Source organism: Narcine bancroftii, chromosome 3, assembly GCF_036971445.1.
Source record: "Narcine bancroftii isolate sNarBan1 chromosome 3, sNarBan1.hap1, whole genome shotgun sequence".
NCBI lineage: Eukaryota > Metazoa > Chordata > Chondrichthyes > Torpediniformes > Narcinidae > Narcine > Narcine bancroftii.
In genome coordinates this window covers 336,786,073-336,799,931 of record NC_091471.1, presented here as the reverse complement: position 1 = coordinate 336,799,931, position 13,859 = coordinate 336,786,073, and the positions used below count along the sequence as shown (strand labels likewise).

Below are 13,859 nucleotides of genomic sequence, written 5' to 3'. Positions count from 1 at the left end.
AGCTATTCTGACTAATTAGTGTTCAATGAATCAGTGGTCATTGAATGAAAATTGGTTGGGCTTAGATTAAATCCCTTTGACATTCCACAGGATGTATGGCCAGGGCTCATGACGTCAGGTGTAGATGAAGAAGGACACCAGAGTCCAAAAGAGTACTGAGAACGTTGGATTATTCTTCATTTGTAGGGCGGCTGAGGCTGCCGTTGGCAGACAATTGTCAGAGGTTTTAATTGTCAGTGAAAGTGATTGGAGGAAGTGACAACCAACCAGCATTTTCTTGTCTCGAACTGGGATGTTGCACTGCAAAAAAAGATGTCATATCATGCAACTCATGCCACCTGATATGTGGAAGAAGTAAATAAACAACTTTTTTATTTTATCGAGTCCAGTGAAAGTATCCTTTCAAATCTGTTCATATTTTAATTTTTTGGTGATCAACTTATGTTGATTCAAAATGTTTTCAACTCTGAGGGGAAACAAAATCTCTGTGTATTATTTACCACTTAAATTGTCCTCAAATCTCGTTAATTATGACCCCATGTGCCTTTTTAGAACTACTTGATGAATTCCCGTTCTGCATATTTCAATTGGTCAAATTTTTGCACTGATTCGTTTTCTATTTCTTAGGCTTCTCTCTCCAGGAATGTGAGCTGATAAACCTCACAAAAAAATCCCTTATTTTCTGCCCTTGATAATTCTTCTACAATTTTTCTTTCTCGTCAATTTAACCTCCACCCTCTCTTGGAGCTCCCGTTTGACTCCACAGTCAAGGGGATGCCTCTGGTTCTCAAATGCCTGCCTGAGCAATGACTAATGGTCTCTTCTTCATACAGATTAATCTAAAATTATTCCCACTGTGGACGCACATCTGCAGGAATAGAGCAGAATCAAGGCCTGAAGTTGATCGCCCAGTCTCCAGTTGGCTGTCAGTTGCTGAATCCAATGATCATTCCTGCAGCATTGAGCTCAGCAATTAAACAGGTTGTAGGATTATTGATCCACCAGGATAATATTGCTGATTGATCTGTGGAGGATTAGCCAATAAATTAATTCAAATCAGAAACTGATAATATTTTGGACATTAGAGGAACCAAGGATTTAGGACTGGAATATCGCATTGAGGTTAAAGTATCATCCGTGATCTAGTTGAATGTCAGAGCAGGCTTAAGGACTGGATAGACTTCCTCCTATTGCTTCATTATGATACATTAGAATAAAAACTTACTTTATAATTTTCTTTGAATACTTTAGTGCTGCTCTTGTCTCTGCTTTCCTGACTCTAAAGGTGCCAATCTAGCACAGATATGGCAAACACTCATTCACCAATTGAACTGGTCTAGATAAAGCATGCTGAGGTCCTTTTTTCCATAACCGTCCAGCATTCCATGATCAATCTGATATGCAAAGATAACACCTTTCAGGACATACTATCCTCAACTCCAATTACAACTATGTGGGGCTCTTCAGACTCCTTCTCAGAAAAAAAAGCATCAGGTGTCCATTATCTCTCTCTTTCTCTCACTCATTCATCAATCCAATTCTCCCTGACTTTTGAGCATTTTTCTTTTCACCCCGACTTTCTGCCATTAGCTCATCTTCAACGCGAGATATGCCTCTCCTTGTTTTGCCCAACTTTCATTCCTCAACCATATTTGAACCAGTATTGTTAATTGTTTGTTTCCACCCATCAACCAGCTCATCAAAAATAAACTTCCAAAAGTTGTATTGAAATACAACTCTTTATGCATGATTTCCTTTGAATACTCTCTCCAAACACTCCTGACAGTGATCTCAGAATTTGAAATTTATTTGAAATTAAGTGCAATTGGAATGGTTTTATATAGAATTTATGGAAAGGGTCCTGAGGCTTAATCACAAGGTGTGTCCCATGTGTTTTAAGGAGATGATTTCAGACATCCTGAGAATGCTTCAATCCACAAAGAATCACAAAGAGGTGGAGACTGTGGGAAGATTGGTGTTGTCCTGTCCCTGTGTATGTTATTACAACGAGATAACTTAAATTAAGTGGTAGAGTATTTCGAGCCCTGGTATAAGCAGATTACTGGTGTGGAATATGTACATTGCTTTCCAGCGTATTTAGTAAGAATACGTTTGCATCATCGGGCAAAGAGTCATCTGTCAGGGCTAACGACCACGATTTCTCAGACTGAATATCAGACGTCAGAGAAACAGCCTCCATCTCAGCTAGAGGGATCTAAACAGGGAGAGATGACCAGTTGTGAGAAACTAGGACAACAGTTCAAAAATGGACTTTACACCTCAATACACTGCACACTCACTTACCGGGGGTGAGTACAACCAGCTTGTATGCATTTAGCACTTGCGACCTAACATTATTTTCTCTCCCTCTTTTGCACAGCTCTCTGCAGTTATAGTGTACTCATCATCATTTCCCACACTCCCATTGTCCTCCACCTCAACATGGTCTCTTTGGGCTGCCTGATTCTCAGTTACACTGAGGACAGCAGCTCTTGACACTCTGCCCTTCTTATCTTCTAGCCTTAGGTGTGTCAGAGGACTCAATGGGTCATTATCACAGAAGTGTTCATTAGTTTACTCACCGGGACAGTCCAAGGTGAGTCGTCTGCATTTCATATACAGATAGGCAATTTTAAATTTAATTGTGTATATTTTTTTGCCATTTCTTAGAAATTGTTTTCTACAAGCACCTCTCAGATAATATTTTCTGAATAACAAATTGCTGACAGCTGCAGTCTGATTGGACATTATTTACTTATAAAACAAAGGATAAAGACATTTAACCTCCTGGACCTGGTCCAAAACCTCAACTTCCCTTCCCAGTTTCTAGTTTCCTTCAAAAACCGTCCCCACCTTTTCAATAACAGGCCCTGTTTTACAATTTCAGAGATGTGCACCACCCAGTGACAAAGTTAGAAACTGATTTCATTAAAGCATCCATCGTCATAACCTGCAGATCTTTGCAAATTCCTCATTTCAAAACCATTGTGATAGTCTCAAAACTCAAGGGCAACCGATGGGCATGCCCCTTGATCACTGTGGCCATTAACTCCTCAATAACCGCTGCAAATTTCATGGTCCAAGGTCTCTGTGGACACAAACACTTCACCTGGGACCAGGGCCATGAGGTTGCAGTAGTGGGAAAGAGAAAAGGCAATCATAGTCCTGATGAGAGCTGAAGATTTGAGTGCGATCAGTACGAAACTGGTGAGGGGTGGGATTGGGCTAATCTGGATCATGGTCTGGCTTCAAGCCAAATATCAGGAGCGATGGGAGAAGTCAGCAATTAGGATCAAGGTTGAGATCAGGGGTTAAGTAAGTGTCCTGAGTGTAGATGGGGGTGGAGGGGAAATTGGGTCAATGATCAAGGGAGTGGTCCTCTATCAAGGGCTTTTGAGAAGTGAACATTGTTGATGATGTGAAGGGAGGAGTTTGAAGAGCAGGATCTCGGATGAGGCTTTCAGGGCGTTGTGTCGTGTGGGATCCTGAACAAATATAAATGGAGGTAAGATGTGTGCAGGTAATAATGCTATGTGGAGGGGCCAGTGCGTTGTTTGAAGCAGTGTTGGCTAGAAGGAGTAAAAGCACAGAATTTCCTTAGCAGGGTCCCAGTTTGGTGCGGTGTCAAAACAGTGTCAAATTATCCTTGGGCAGTGGAATTTCATTGCTCTTGTAATGTTCAAAAACGTAGTGTTGAACAGGAAAAGGCACAATTTGATTTGCATCCAACATAATATTTTATTAGATATGCAAGTGAGCCTCAAGAGGGGAAGCACCTGGTTAAAATTGCAGAGTGATGTCAATGGAGCAGAAACAGTCATCATTACATTTCACTCCATGTTATATTTTCAATCACGTCCAGCTGAAGTAAACTCCACCAAGTGTTCTCATTTCTAGCCTAAGTTGAACAGAGTTCTTTGATACTTTAGTTTCACTTCATCTGGAGTCAATGTGGGTGGTGGGTGTAAGGAACGAGCTGCCGAAGGAGGTAGTTGATGCAGAAACTACTGCAACCTTTAAGAGACATCTGGACGGATACATGGATAGGGTGGGTGTAGAGCAGGGGTGGGCAACCTTTTACCATACGCAGGTCGGATAGCATGTCAGTAGTCGAACGGCAGGCCGCACTGTTGCTACCGTCAATAAAATCAACAAATAAATTTAAAAAAACGATGATGCATTTCAAGTCAGGGAAGGCATCTTCAAATCTGGAAATGCACCAAAAATCATGAGTTAGTCAATAAGTGGCACAATTTAAAAAAAAAACATAAAAGTCAAAAAGGAGAAAAAGTCGTCACAATGAAACAAAATAACTAACCCCAAAACAGACAGCAGGGAGAGGGGGAGATGTCACACAAAGAAAGGGTGAGCCTCACACAAACAGAGGGGCTTGTCACAGAGAGAGGATAAGTCACACACAGAGAGGAAGTGAGAGAGAGAGAGAGAGAGAGAGGGATTTATACACAGATAGGGGGAGAGGGCAGGGGAGTCGTGGAGAGGGCAGAGGGTAATCTCCAGTCCAGAGGGGGAGGGTGGAGTCTCCAATGCAGAGGGTAGGGCAGTCTCCAGTGTGGGGGTCTACAGCTTGGGGGATGGAGTATCAACAGGGGGTGGGGAGTTGTGCACCAAGAACCGGCAAGCCGCATACAGACCGGGGCGGGGGGGGGGGGCGGGGGTGGAGTTGCACTTAAAGGGCAGGGGGGAGCTGCGCTCAAGGGGCAGGGGGAGCCACACACCAAGGGGGGAGGGGGATGTGCACCAGGCCGGATATATTTGGACCGTGGGTCATAGGTTTCCCAGCCTTGGCATAGAGGAACATGGGCCCAAATGCAAGCAGGTGGGACATGTTTTGGGGACATTTTCATCAACAAAGACAGGTTGGGTTGAAGAGTCTGTTGTTTTAAACTTCATAGATGCTTGTTGTAAGATCATGGGGTTTGATGGTTTCTGGTTCCATTATGTGCAACCTTCAACATTTCTTCTGACAATTATATCAGTGTTGAGACTTGGTCAATTATCGACATTCTGAGGCACTTGGTCTTCAGGATAAGTACTGGAGTTTTGAGGAATTCAAAATGAACTTTGCAGACTCCATTATGAATTTTTGCTTGGGCAAGATGATTGGAAGGAGGAAGTTTTGCATTAAAACCTCCAGGGATCATTTCAGTTTGGCTCAAGCCCTAATTATGGAGGATAATACAGTATGATAATACAGTATAATTAGGAATCTAAGGGCATTTAAATGAAGTAGAGACTGTAAAAAAAAAACTAGTGAAACTTATTGAGGTTTATAAAATCGTGAGGGGTATCGATAGGGCAGATAGTAAAAGTCTGTTTCCTAGAGTGAGAGAGTCTTAGACAAGAGGGCATAACTGTAAAGTGAGGAGGGATTTGGAAGGGGCCTGAGGAGACAGTTTTTACTCAGAGGGTGGTGAGCCAAAAAGTAGAGGGAGGTACATGAGCTTTCTTGAAAATATACTTGGATCTCTACATGGATGGGTGGGGATTGGAGGGATGTGGGTCTAATGTGGACAAGTGGGGATGGAAGCAAGAGAGTACATTGTTCAGCAAGGACAACAACCTGGAATGGAGGGCCTGTTTCCATGATGTAGGACTCTATGACAAGTAACCTCAAGGGAATAGGCACGAGGCAGGGCTGGGAAAGTGGTGCTGGCAGGATCCAGGTGGGAAGATTGTAATAGATGCAAAGAGAATGCAATGGAGCAAATTGGAAAATGATAGAGAAAATGAGATGGCAAAGTTAGAATTAAATAATAATGATTCTGAAAAGGTCAATTTAAGGAAATATAATAAAAATATAATCAAAGATCAAAGTTTATGTGCTGTATTTCAATATCTGAATTGTAACAGAATGGACGAAGATAATTCGATTGTATGTAATAGCTGCATTGTGACCAAGCTTGGAGATGAACTCGTCAACAGTACTGAATCTACAAAAAATATAGAAATAAAGTCAGTCTTATCATAGTCAATGAATGTAGTGAGTCCAGATGTACAGGAAATGGAATTAATATGCATGGAGATAAGAGATACAATAAAGCAAAAATTATTGGTTGGAATTGTTAAAATCACCAGAAGCACGAATATAATTAGAAAGAATATTGGATTGAGAATTAATCAAGAAATAAGAAATGCTTTTTGCACGAATCATGGGGAATTTTAACATTCATTCAGATTGAGTAAACTCAAATTGGAAACAGTAACTTGGAGGAAGTTTATGTAAAATCCATTCTCAATAGTTCTTTGGAATACATCATGGAATCTACTAGAGAACAGGCTAAAAGATGCTTTTTTTTATGTCATGAGGCAAATGTTAATTTCATAGTCAGAAAGGATGACCACAATATGACAGAGTTATGTCTGCAGTCAAAACCTTAAATAAACTACTTATGTGAGTATGATGGGTAATTAGCCGAAATCATTTGAGAAAATGTATCTATAAAGTTCGCTAGTTGAAGAAAAAAATAATCGCAACCAGTTGCACAAATATTCAAAAACTCTACATTCTATTGAAAAATAACTCCATATATAAAACTTGATTTGTTTGTGGCTAACTCAGAGGACAAGGATAGCCCAAAAATGGTTGTTAAGAGAATTGGGAAAATTATGGGAAGCAACAAAGAAAATGTTAAAAATACAGAACATATTTTAATTCCAAGTTAAAACCAAATATGAACTTTACGACAGTGTAAAAAGGAAGGGGGTGGGGGGAAATAATGTAAAGAGATAAATACATGATGATAGAAGTGGAGAGATGGCTGAAGCACTTGATAAATATCTTGCATCAGTTTTCACTGCAAAAGAAGCTATTGATGTAATGACAATGAAGAATTTAGTATCACTTCAATTTGGAGAAAATAATTAAGGACACAATAATGCGACACATTCCCTGGGTCTGATTGCCCTACTTACAACACAAAAGGCATCCATTCAGTGCATCAGATTAATTTTGGCTCCCAACATAATAAGGCCTTTTCCACTCTCCATATTTTACTGTAGCCATTCAACTTATTCTCACTCAATTTACAGTGGGCAATTACCTGACATTGCTGGGATGTGGGAGAAAATTGGAGCATCCAGAAAAAATGAATAGAGTGACAAGGAAACTATATGCTATGATTCCATTAGGAAATGCCACAGACACAGAGGATGGACAAGAAGCAAATTTAACACCATTACTTCAGGAAGGAGGGAGAGAGGATATAGCGAACACTTCATTAGTTACCTTGAAATCTTTTTGTCAGCACAATGTTGTAATGCTTCATAAAGATGAAACAAGGGGAAGATCAGAAATTATATGATAAGATTGTATCAACATGACTCCATGTCGGGAAAACAGAGTTTGACATTTCCAATAGATTTTTTTTGCTGATATGACTAGCAGGGTCAGCTCTGGGGAAACCAGTGAATATAATACATATGATTTGAAGATTAAAATTTGATGAGAAGCACATGAGAAGTTCACTGGGTAACATATTATCTTGCTTCAATCATTAGTTAATAAACAGTAAACAATAGAACAAGTAGATCATATTCAAGTTTTCAGATCATTACCAAGGTCTGCAGCTACGCAATTTATATTAATGGATTAGATGAAAAGAAACAGTGCAATGTAATATGATACAGAAGTAAAAGGAATGTTGTGCTGTGAGGAGGAGTTAAGAGAAATATAGACAGCAATAATAGGCAGAAAGGTTTGTCTTATCTTTGCTTATAGGATTTGGATGCCACTGGAAATGCCAGAAATTTGCACCCTGAATTGCCCCTGAACTGAGAAGTTGCATGGCCATTTAGGAGGGCAATCCAGAGATGGCCAGTGGGACTGGGATTACACACAGGACAGAGAAGCTGAGGAACACAGTTTACCGTGACTGATTCAAACTTTCTTTTGTCAATGCTCAATTTATGCTTCAATTGCCAAGATGGAATTGTAAGTCTTGATTAGTGGTCCAAACTTTAGCTGGACCTGTGGATATTATTTCAGAACAATGGGGTAGGAAGTAAAGTAAAAGGAATGAGAAGATCCCTGGTGTTCCAATGGCACCTGCATGCTTATGGTTACCCAGTCTGAATACAATTGGTTCCCATCACCAATGGGACCCATCAATTTAAGTGGTGAGAAACCAGTAAACACAGATATATTTTGTGTTCTGTGAGGTTAAATTGAATTCAAGTAAGAGTAAAGAGAAACCACTTCATCTTGTGACTGAGAACATTTCAGCCTTCTGGACTCAATGCTGACTTCAACAATAAGATTGCCAGCATTTTTAGTTCCATCCTTCAAGTCAGGTTTATTGCCATCTGATTATACAAGTACAACCCGACAAAACAGCATTTCCGGTCCTTGGTGCAAAACATGTAGAGATAACCCACATACAGACAAACGATACATTTGCAGGACTTGAGTTTCATCAAATAAATAAATAAATAAATAGATATTGCTCTGTAGAAATGAGAGTCTTGAATGGTCAGTGTGAGCCATTCCTTGGGTCATGCAGCATTCTCCTTGCCCGTGTGCAGTTCCTCAGCCTGGTGGTACTGTCTCTGATACTCCTCTATCTCTTTCCTGACAGGAGCAGCTGAAGGGGTCCTCGATGATTTTGCGCATCACCTTCAGACAACGATCCTGATAGGCCACATTGATGAGGGGGATGGGAGACTCCAGTGATCCTCTGTCACTACTGTGGTCCTGTGGATTGACCTCCGAACCATTTCTCTGCAGCAACCGTACCACACTGTGACGCAGCGGCCAGGACGATCTCGATAGAGCTCCTGCAGAAGGCTGACATAATGGTGGCCAGTAGCGTTTCCCGTTTCGGTCTTCTCAGGAAGTGCAGTCGCTGTTGCGCCTTCCATACAAGTGAGGAGATGTTGAGTGTCCATGATAGGTCACTAGTTAAGTGAACTCCAAGGAACTTGATACTCTCCAGCAGCCACTGCAAATTCCTTGGGAAATTCCACATTTGTAAAACATCATTTCTATCTACCACCATTCATCTTACTAAATCTTCTTCTGTCATCTAATCCCCCTTGTTTTCCCCCCTGTCACTTCCACTGTTTCATTGTGAGGGTGTGACTCAAAACTTGCGTGTGTTTGTCTCTCTGCCTGATGCTGCCTGTCCTGCTGAGCACTTCTAGCCTTTTCCGTCACTATTTCAAATTTCCAGGCTATGCGGTATTTTGGTTTTGCCTTCCTGGATGAATCTCAATCTATTAACTTGACTGCATTGTTAAGATAATGTGAATACTTTTTTTTTCAAAATGGTTGTATTGATGTTCAAAAAAAATCAATTCTACAGAGGCTGAAGCGAGAGTAGTGAATTGGAGGCTCTGCGGCACTTAGTGTTCCTTGGCTATCTTAACTTGGAAGCTAAGCAGGCTCAGGACTGGTCAGCACTTGGAGGGGAGACCAGGTGCTTGTAGGTCTCAGTGAGGGGCACTGGACAAAGTGGGGACTCTCTGTCTGCCTTACAGTAGACAAATGTTAAAGAATTTCATGTAGGTTATATTCTAAATGTAGTATATGTGACAATAATGGAACCTTTACCTTCAAGTCTCCCCTAAATGCCTTCAAATACCAGGAGAAATGAACATTCACTCAAAGCTTGGAGCTTGACAAAGCAGGATGGGGCTTGTACAACTGAAAACAAATCTGGAAATGAGAAGCTATTGTCCACGGCCACTCACTGGCTTCTCCCACACAGCCAATGTTTTTGGATACTTTAATATGAGATTTCACATCCAAAGTACAGAGTACCTATGGATAGATGTTAAAATTCTCAAAGATACACTACACTTAAAATCACCAATGCCTGAAGAGGGCGCACAAAATCAGTGAACCGGTGCGGACTCGAAAGGCCAACATGGCCGGTTTCCGCTCTGTAAATGGTTATATGGTTATATGGTAATACTTAGGTGCTGAATGAAGAACAAATTCATTATGGTTGTGGCTATTTTTAATTAATGTTGAGTGTGGATTTCTGTTTGATTTTACCCTCGTGCAGAATTAGAATCAATAATTCTGAGTTCTGAAACATGAATGAGAATCAAGCATACCGAACGATTTATTTTAACAATTTTATTTTAACGATACAATCCTTTTAGCCCATGAAAACTGTGCTGTCTAATTACTGCCAATTAACCTACCGACCCCTACGTCTCGAGGGTGGGAGGAAACTGGAGCACCTACAGGAAACTGACCCAGGTCTCAGGGAGAACGTACAGACAGCTCTGGATTCGAACCCGGCTCACATACGTGGTAATTGGGACGTGTTAACTGCTAGGCTAATTGTGTTGCAATCGTAGGATTCAAATGAGTAGAAATTAATTCTTGGTTGCATCAGGTAAGCAGGGTCTGGGCAATGCTCTCCACTTACCTAACTCAGTTCCAGTGAGTTCAATGTGACTGAAAACAAAGTCCTATAATTTAGCCCCACAACTATATTGAACAAAACAAAAATTTCTTCTGCATGGGTTTTCTCTGGGGTTTCCGATTTTTTCCCATCATTCGAAATGTACCAGGTGTGTAGGGGGATGGCATGGTTTGTGTAGTGGCTTGTGCAATGCCTTTAAAAGCACCAGCAATCAGGACCAGGGTTCGAATCCCATGCTGTCTGTAAGGAGTTTATACTTTCTCTCCATGTCTGCGTGGGTTTTTCTTGGGGGCTCCCACCATTCAAAGCGTTCCAGGGTGTAGGTTAATTGGGTGGCACAGACTCGCAGGCCAAAATGGCCTGTTACTGTGCTGTATATCTAAATTTAAAAAAATGAACATGGCCATGATTTTTGGTTTATCCTGTGTTAATGATCTACATCTCTGGCTGGGGACTTCAACAATGATTAAAGTGGCTCCATCAGTTCACTGTTTAAGAAATAAAGATTTAACCCACTCCCTTCCTTGCCCACTCTCATCATCCTTGGTCTTTTAGAAAGAAACTAATCATTCTTCAGCAAGAGGTGACTCTTCCAGATAAATGAAAGAAAGAAATCTGGCTCATATGTGACCTCATCAATGCAGATCTGAACTTCTATCATGGCTATCCCACAAGAATACACACAGACATTAAATAAATTTTTTTAGCACCAGCCCTTCCTATAATCTATCAGTAATTTCTTACCTTTAGTCTGAAAATACTTGTTTGCATTTAAGTGAACATTGAATGGCTTATTTCAGAATTATAATCTCATTTGCATTAAAAGCAAAAACCAAAAAAAATGCACCTGCTTTGCAAGAGATATCATATGTTAATGAGAGGCTGGCATTTTCTGGCACTTGTCTGTTTGAATACCTCACTTACACAGCAATTTGTTAGTGAAATATCAGACTTAAAGCAGTGCTTCTTACCAAATGGGCTCCTAGCAAGTTACACCATACCATTCTGATTCATCATGCCAAGAGAAAAGGAAGTCAATGAATGATTAAAATTGTTAAGCGGAATATTATATATTTCCTAAATCATAAATGGATGCATAGGCTTGTTTCATGTTGCAACCAACCGTGAGGCACCAACTGAAACTGATGTTTTTTTTTACATTACGTATTAAAAGTCTGATAAGCATTACAGTCCAAATGGTTAGTTTGGCTTACTAATTTCCTCCCTGTCTCATTGCTTGTGCTAGGCTACAGTTCAGCAAAGTTACTTGATTTCTGTGATTTTACCCGAGTGTGACAATTTTTCACATTTGACCCTTGCTTGTTCTCTTCAATGGGCAGTTAGACTATGGAGAGTATTGTTAATTGCATGAATGCTGATCACACTTTCCGACCTGCAGGATTCACTGATCCATTGGAAAGAACCAAGCAGACCAACTAGTAGGCGGTTGCAGAAGAGATCAGCTATCGTACGGATTGCAGGCGGAAGCAGCCATCCTTCTTGGCAGGGTTGTGCCAAGTTCCAGTCACTGAACAGAAATCCATTAGGATATTAGGGAGGCTGAGGCAGTTAATAAACTAACAAAATATCTCGCACAGTGGAAAAGAAAAGCCCAACGATATTTATTGTCAAAGGCAAGAATGACCAAGTCAGACCAGTGAAAATTTGGTTTAAGTTTAATCAATGATCAAAGATCTCACCCATCCTTTAAATGTTTAGTCATACAGTAACAGGGCCTTCTGGCCATGAGCCCACGCCCCCCAAATACACCAATTAACCTACAATCCTCATACATTTTTGAGGTTATGATGACAGAGGGAATAAGATATTTCAATATAATTGAATCAAAATCTTTTTCACATGTAAATTTATTTAATTTTTAATTTTAATTTACATATATATATTTTTGAATTTAGAGTTATGGCATGGTAACAGGCCCTTCCAGCCCATGAGCCCGTGCCGCCCAAATACACCAATTAACCTACAAACCCAGTACGTTTTTGGAGGGTGGGAAGAAACCGGAGCACCTAGAGGAAACCCACGCAGGTCACGGGGAAAACGCACAAACTCCTTACAGACAGCAGAGGATTTAAACCCAGGTGGCTGGCGCAGTAATAGGTGTTACGCTAACCGTGTCACCCAAATAGAGAATTTCTATTCTCTCATTTTAAATATTAAAGCTTTCCCAATTCATTGATTCGGGGTGGTTCCAATATTTTCATATTACATTCTTTCCTCTCAATCTCACTTAATGTTTCATGCTTGGAATGTTTATTTTATGAGTTCAGATTTTGAGTGATGTCAAGTTCAACATTGACGTACAATTACAGTTCTTCCTATTGGACTTAATTGTTACGACTATGAATAAACCAAATGCACTGCTTCTCCTTCAGAAAAGCTGCAGAAATAGAAAACTAGAGACTCTCAGAAGAAAACTGGATGTGTGCTAAAAAAAATTACAAATTTGTGCTGGAGTGGGACTAATTGAATATTTTTTCAAACAGCCAGGCGAAGGGCTACTGGCACTGTATGATTATTCAGGAGTTGAATGTGCTGTGAAATATTTAATTGGGGTGGTTTCTAATAGGCTGATCGAAGTTAGTGTTCACGTACCTAAATCATACAATGTGGGAGTGCCCTCAACACAAATTTCTGCTGGCAGATTTTAGATAAATTACTGGTTTATCCTTCTGGAGAGAAAGGACAGTTCCAATCCTGATCTCTGTTCAATTGCCATTGGGAGTAGATGTGGAACTGATGCCCACTCCCATTGCATGAATATTAAAAGGTGAAATTATCCAACCATACCATTCCTTAAAACTGGGACCATATTGAAAGCTGTGCATGCTATTTTGAATTTCAGACATGTCTTGATATGCTGACTTAACGGGGTTAAAAATAGGTTTTAATAATTTCTATATTTGTGAATTTTATCTCATGAGATACTTACATTTACTGTCATTTTAATAATGTTTCTGGTGGGAATGAGTTTAGTGGTGCACATCTCTTGTGCATCCCCTAAGCCCTCCCTTCCTGTCTCTCCTGGGGGAAAAGATTGCTACTGGGGTATTTTAAATATTTTTCTTGGAAAATGAATTGGTTACATAATCAACCCTAATATATGTTGTTCATTACTAATATTATTACGCTCTACAGTTGGTTTAATATTGTTTTAACCATTAATGTAAGTTTTATGGATGTTTTTATCTTACTGGTGTTTTGATGCCATTACCATGTGCTGGTCATGTGATCGACATAGCTTTGCTGAGATTTCACAGTGTAAATACTGTTATTTTGCATGCTTAGGAACAAAGGGGTAAAAAAGGAAGGAAACCCAGAAGACAATGATGGTTGTCTTCTAAAGGTACAGAATTTCCTTGTTAAATCTATGATTCTCGCAAGTTAATTTTTCTATGCAATAATTAACTCTCCCACCAGGTGCCACTGTTTTTACCTTGTAAATAT

The 13,859-nt window shown here is 40.1% G+C and overlaps 1 protein-coding gene across 1 annotated transcript in view; it reads right to left on the bottom strand.

The window, feature by feature from the left end:
* Positions 1-13,859, bottom strand: part of cacna1g (calcium channel, voltage-dependent, T type, alpha 1G subunit) — a 341,612-nt gene that overhangs the window by 18,321 nt on the left and 309,432 nt on the right. Inside the window, exons 41-47 of the mRNA XM_069923288.1 lie at positions 11,788-11,922; positions 8,704-8,967; positions 4,082-4,208; positions 2,984-3,088; positions 2,064-2,215; positions 856-952; positions 157-300 (exon numbers count right to left, since the gene is read on the bottom strand). Coding sequence (XP_069779389.1) covers positions 157-300; positions 856-952; positions 2,064-2,215; positions 2,984-3,088; positions 4,082-4,208; positions 8,704-8,967; positions 11,788-11,922 — 1,024 coding nt within the window. The remainder of the gene's footprint in view (positions 1-156; positions 301-855; positions 953-2,063; positions 2,216-2,983; positions 3,089-4,081; positions 4,209-8,703; positions 8,968-11,787; positions 11,923-13,859) is intronic.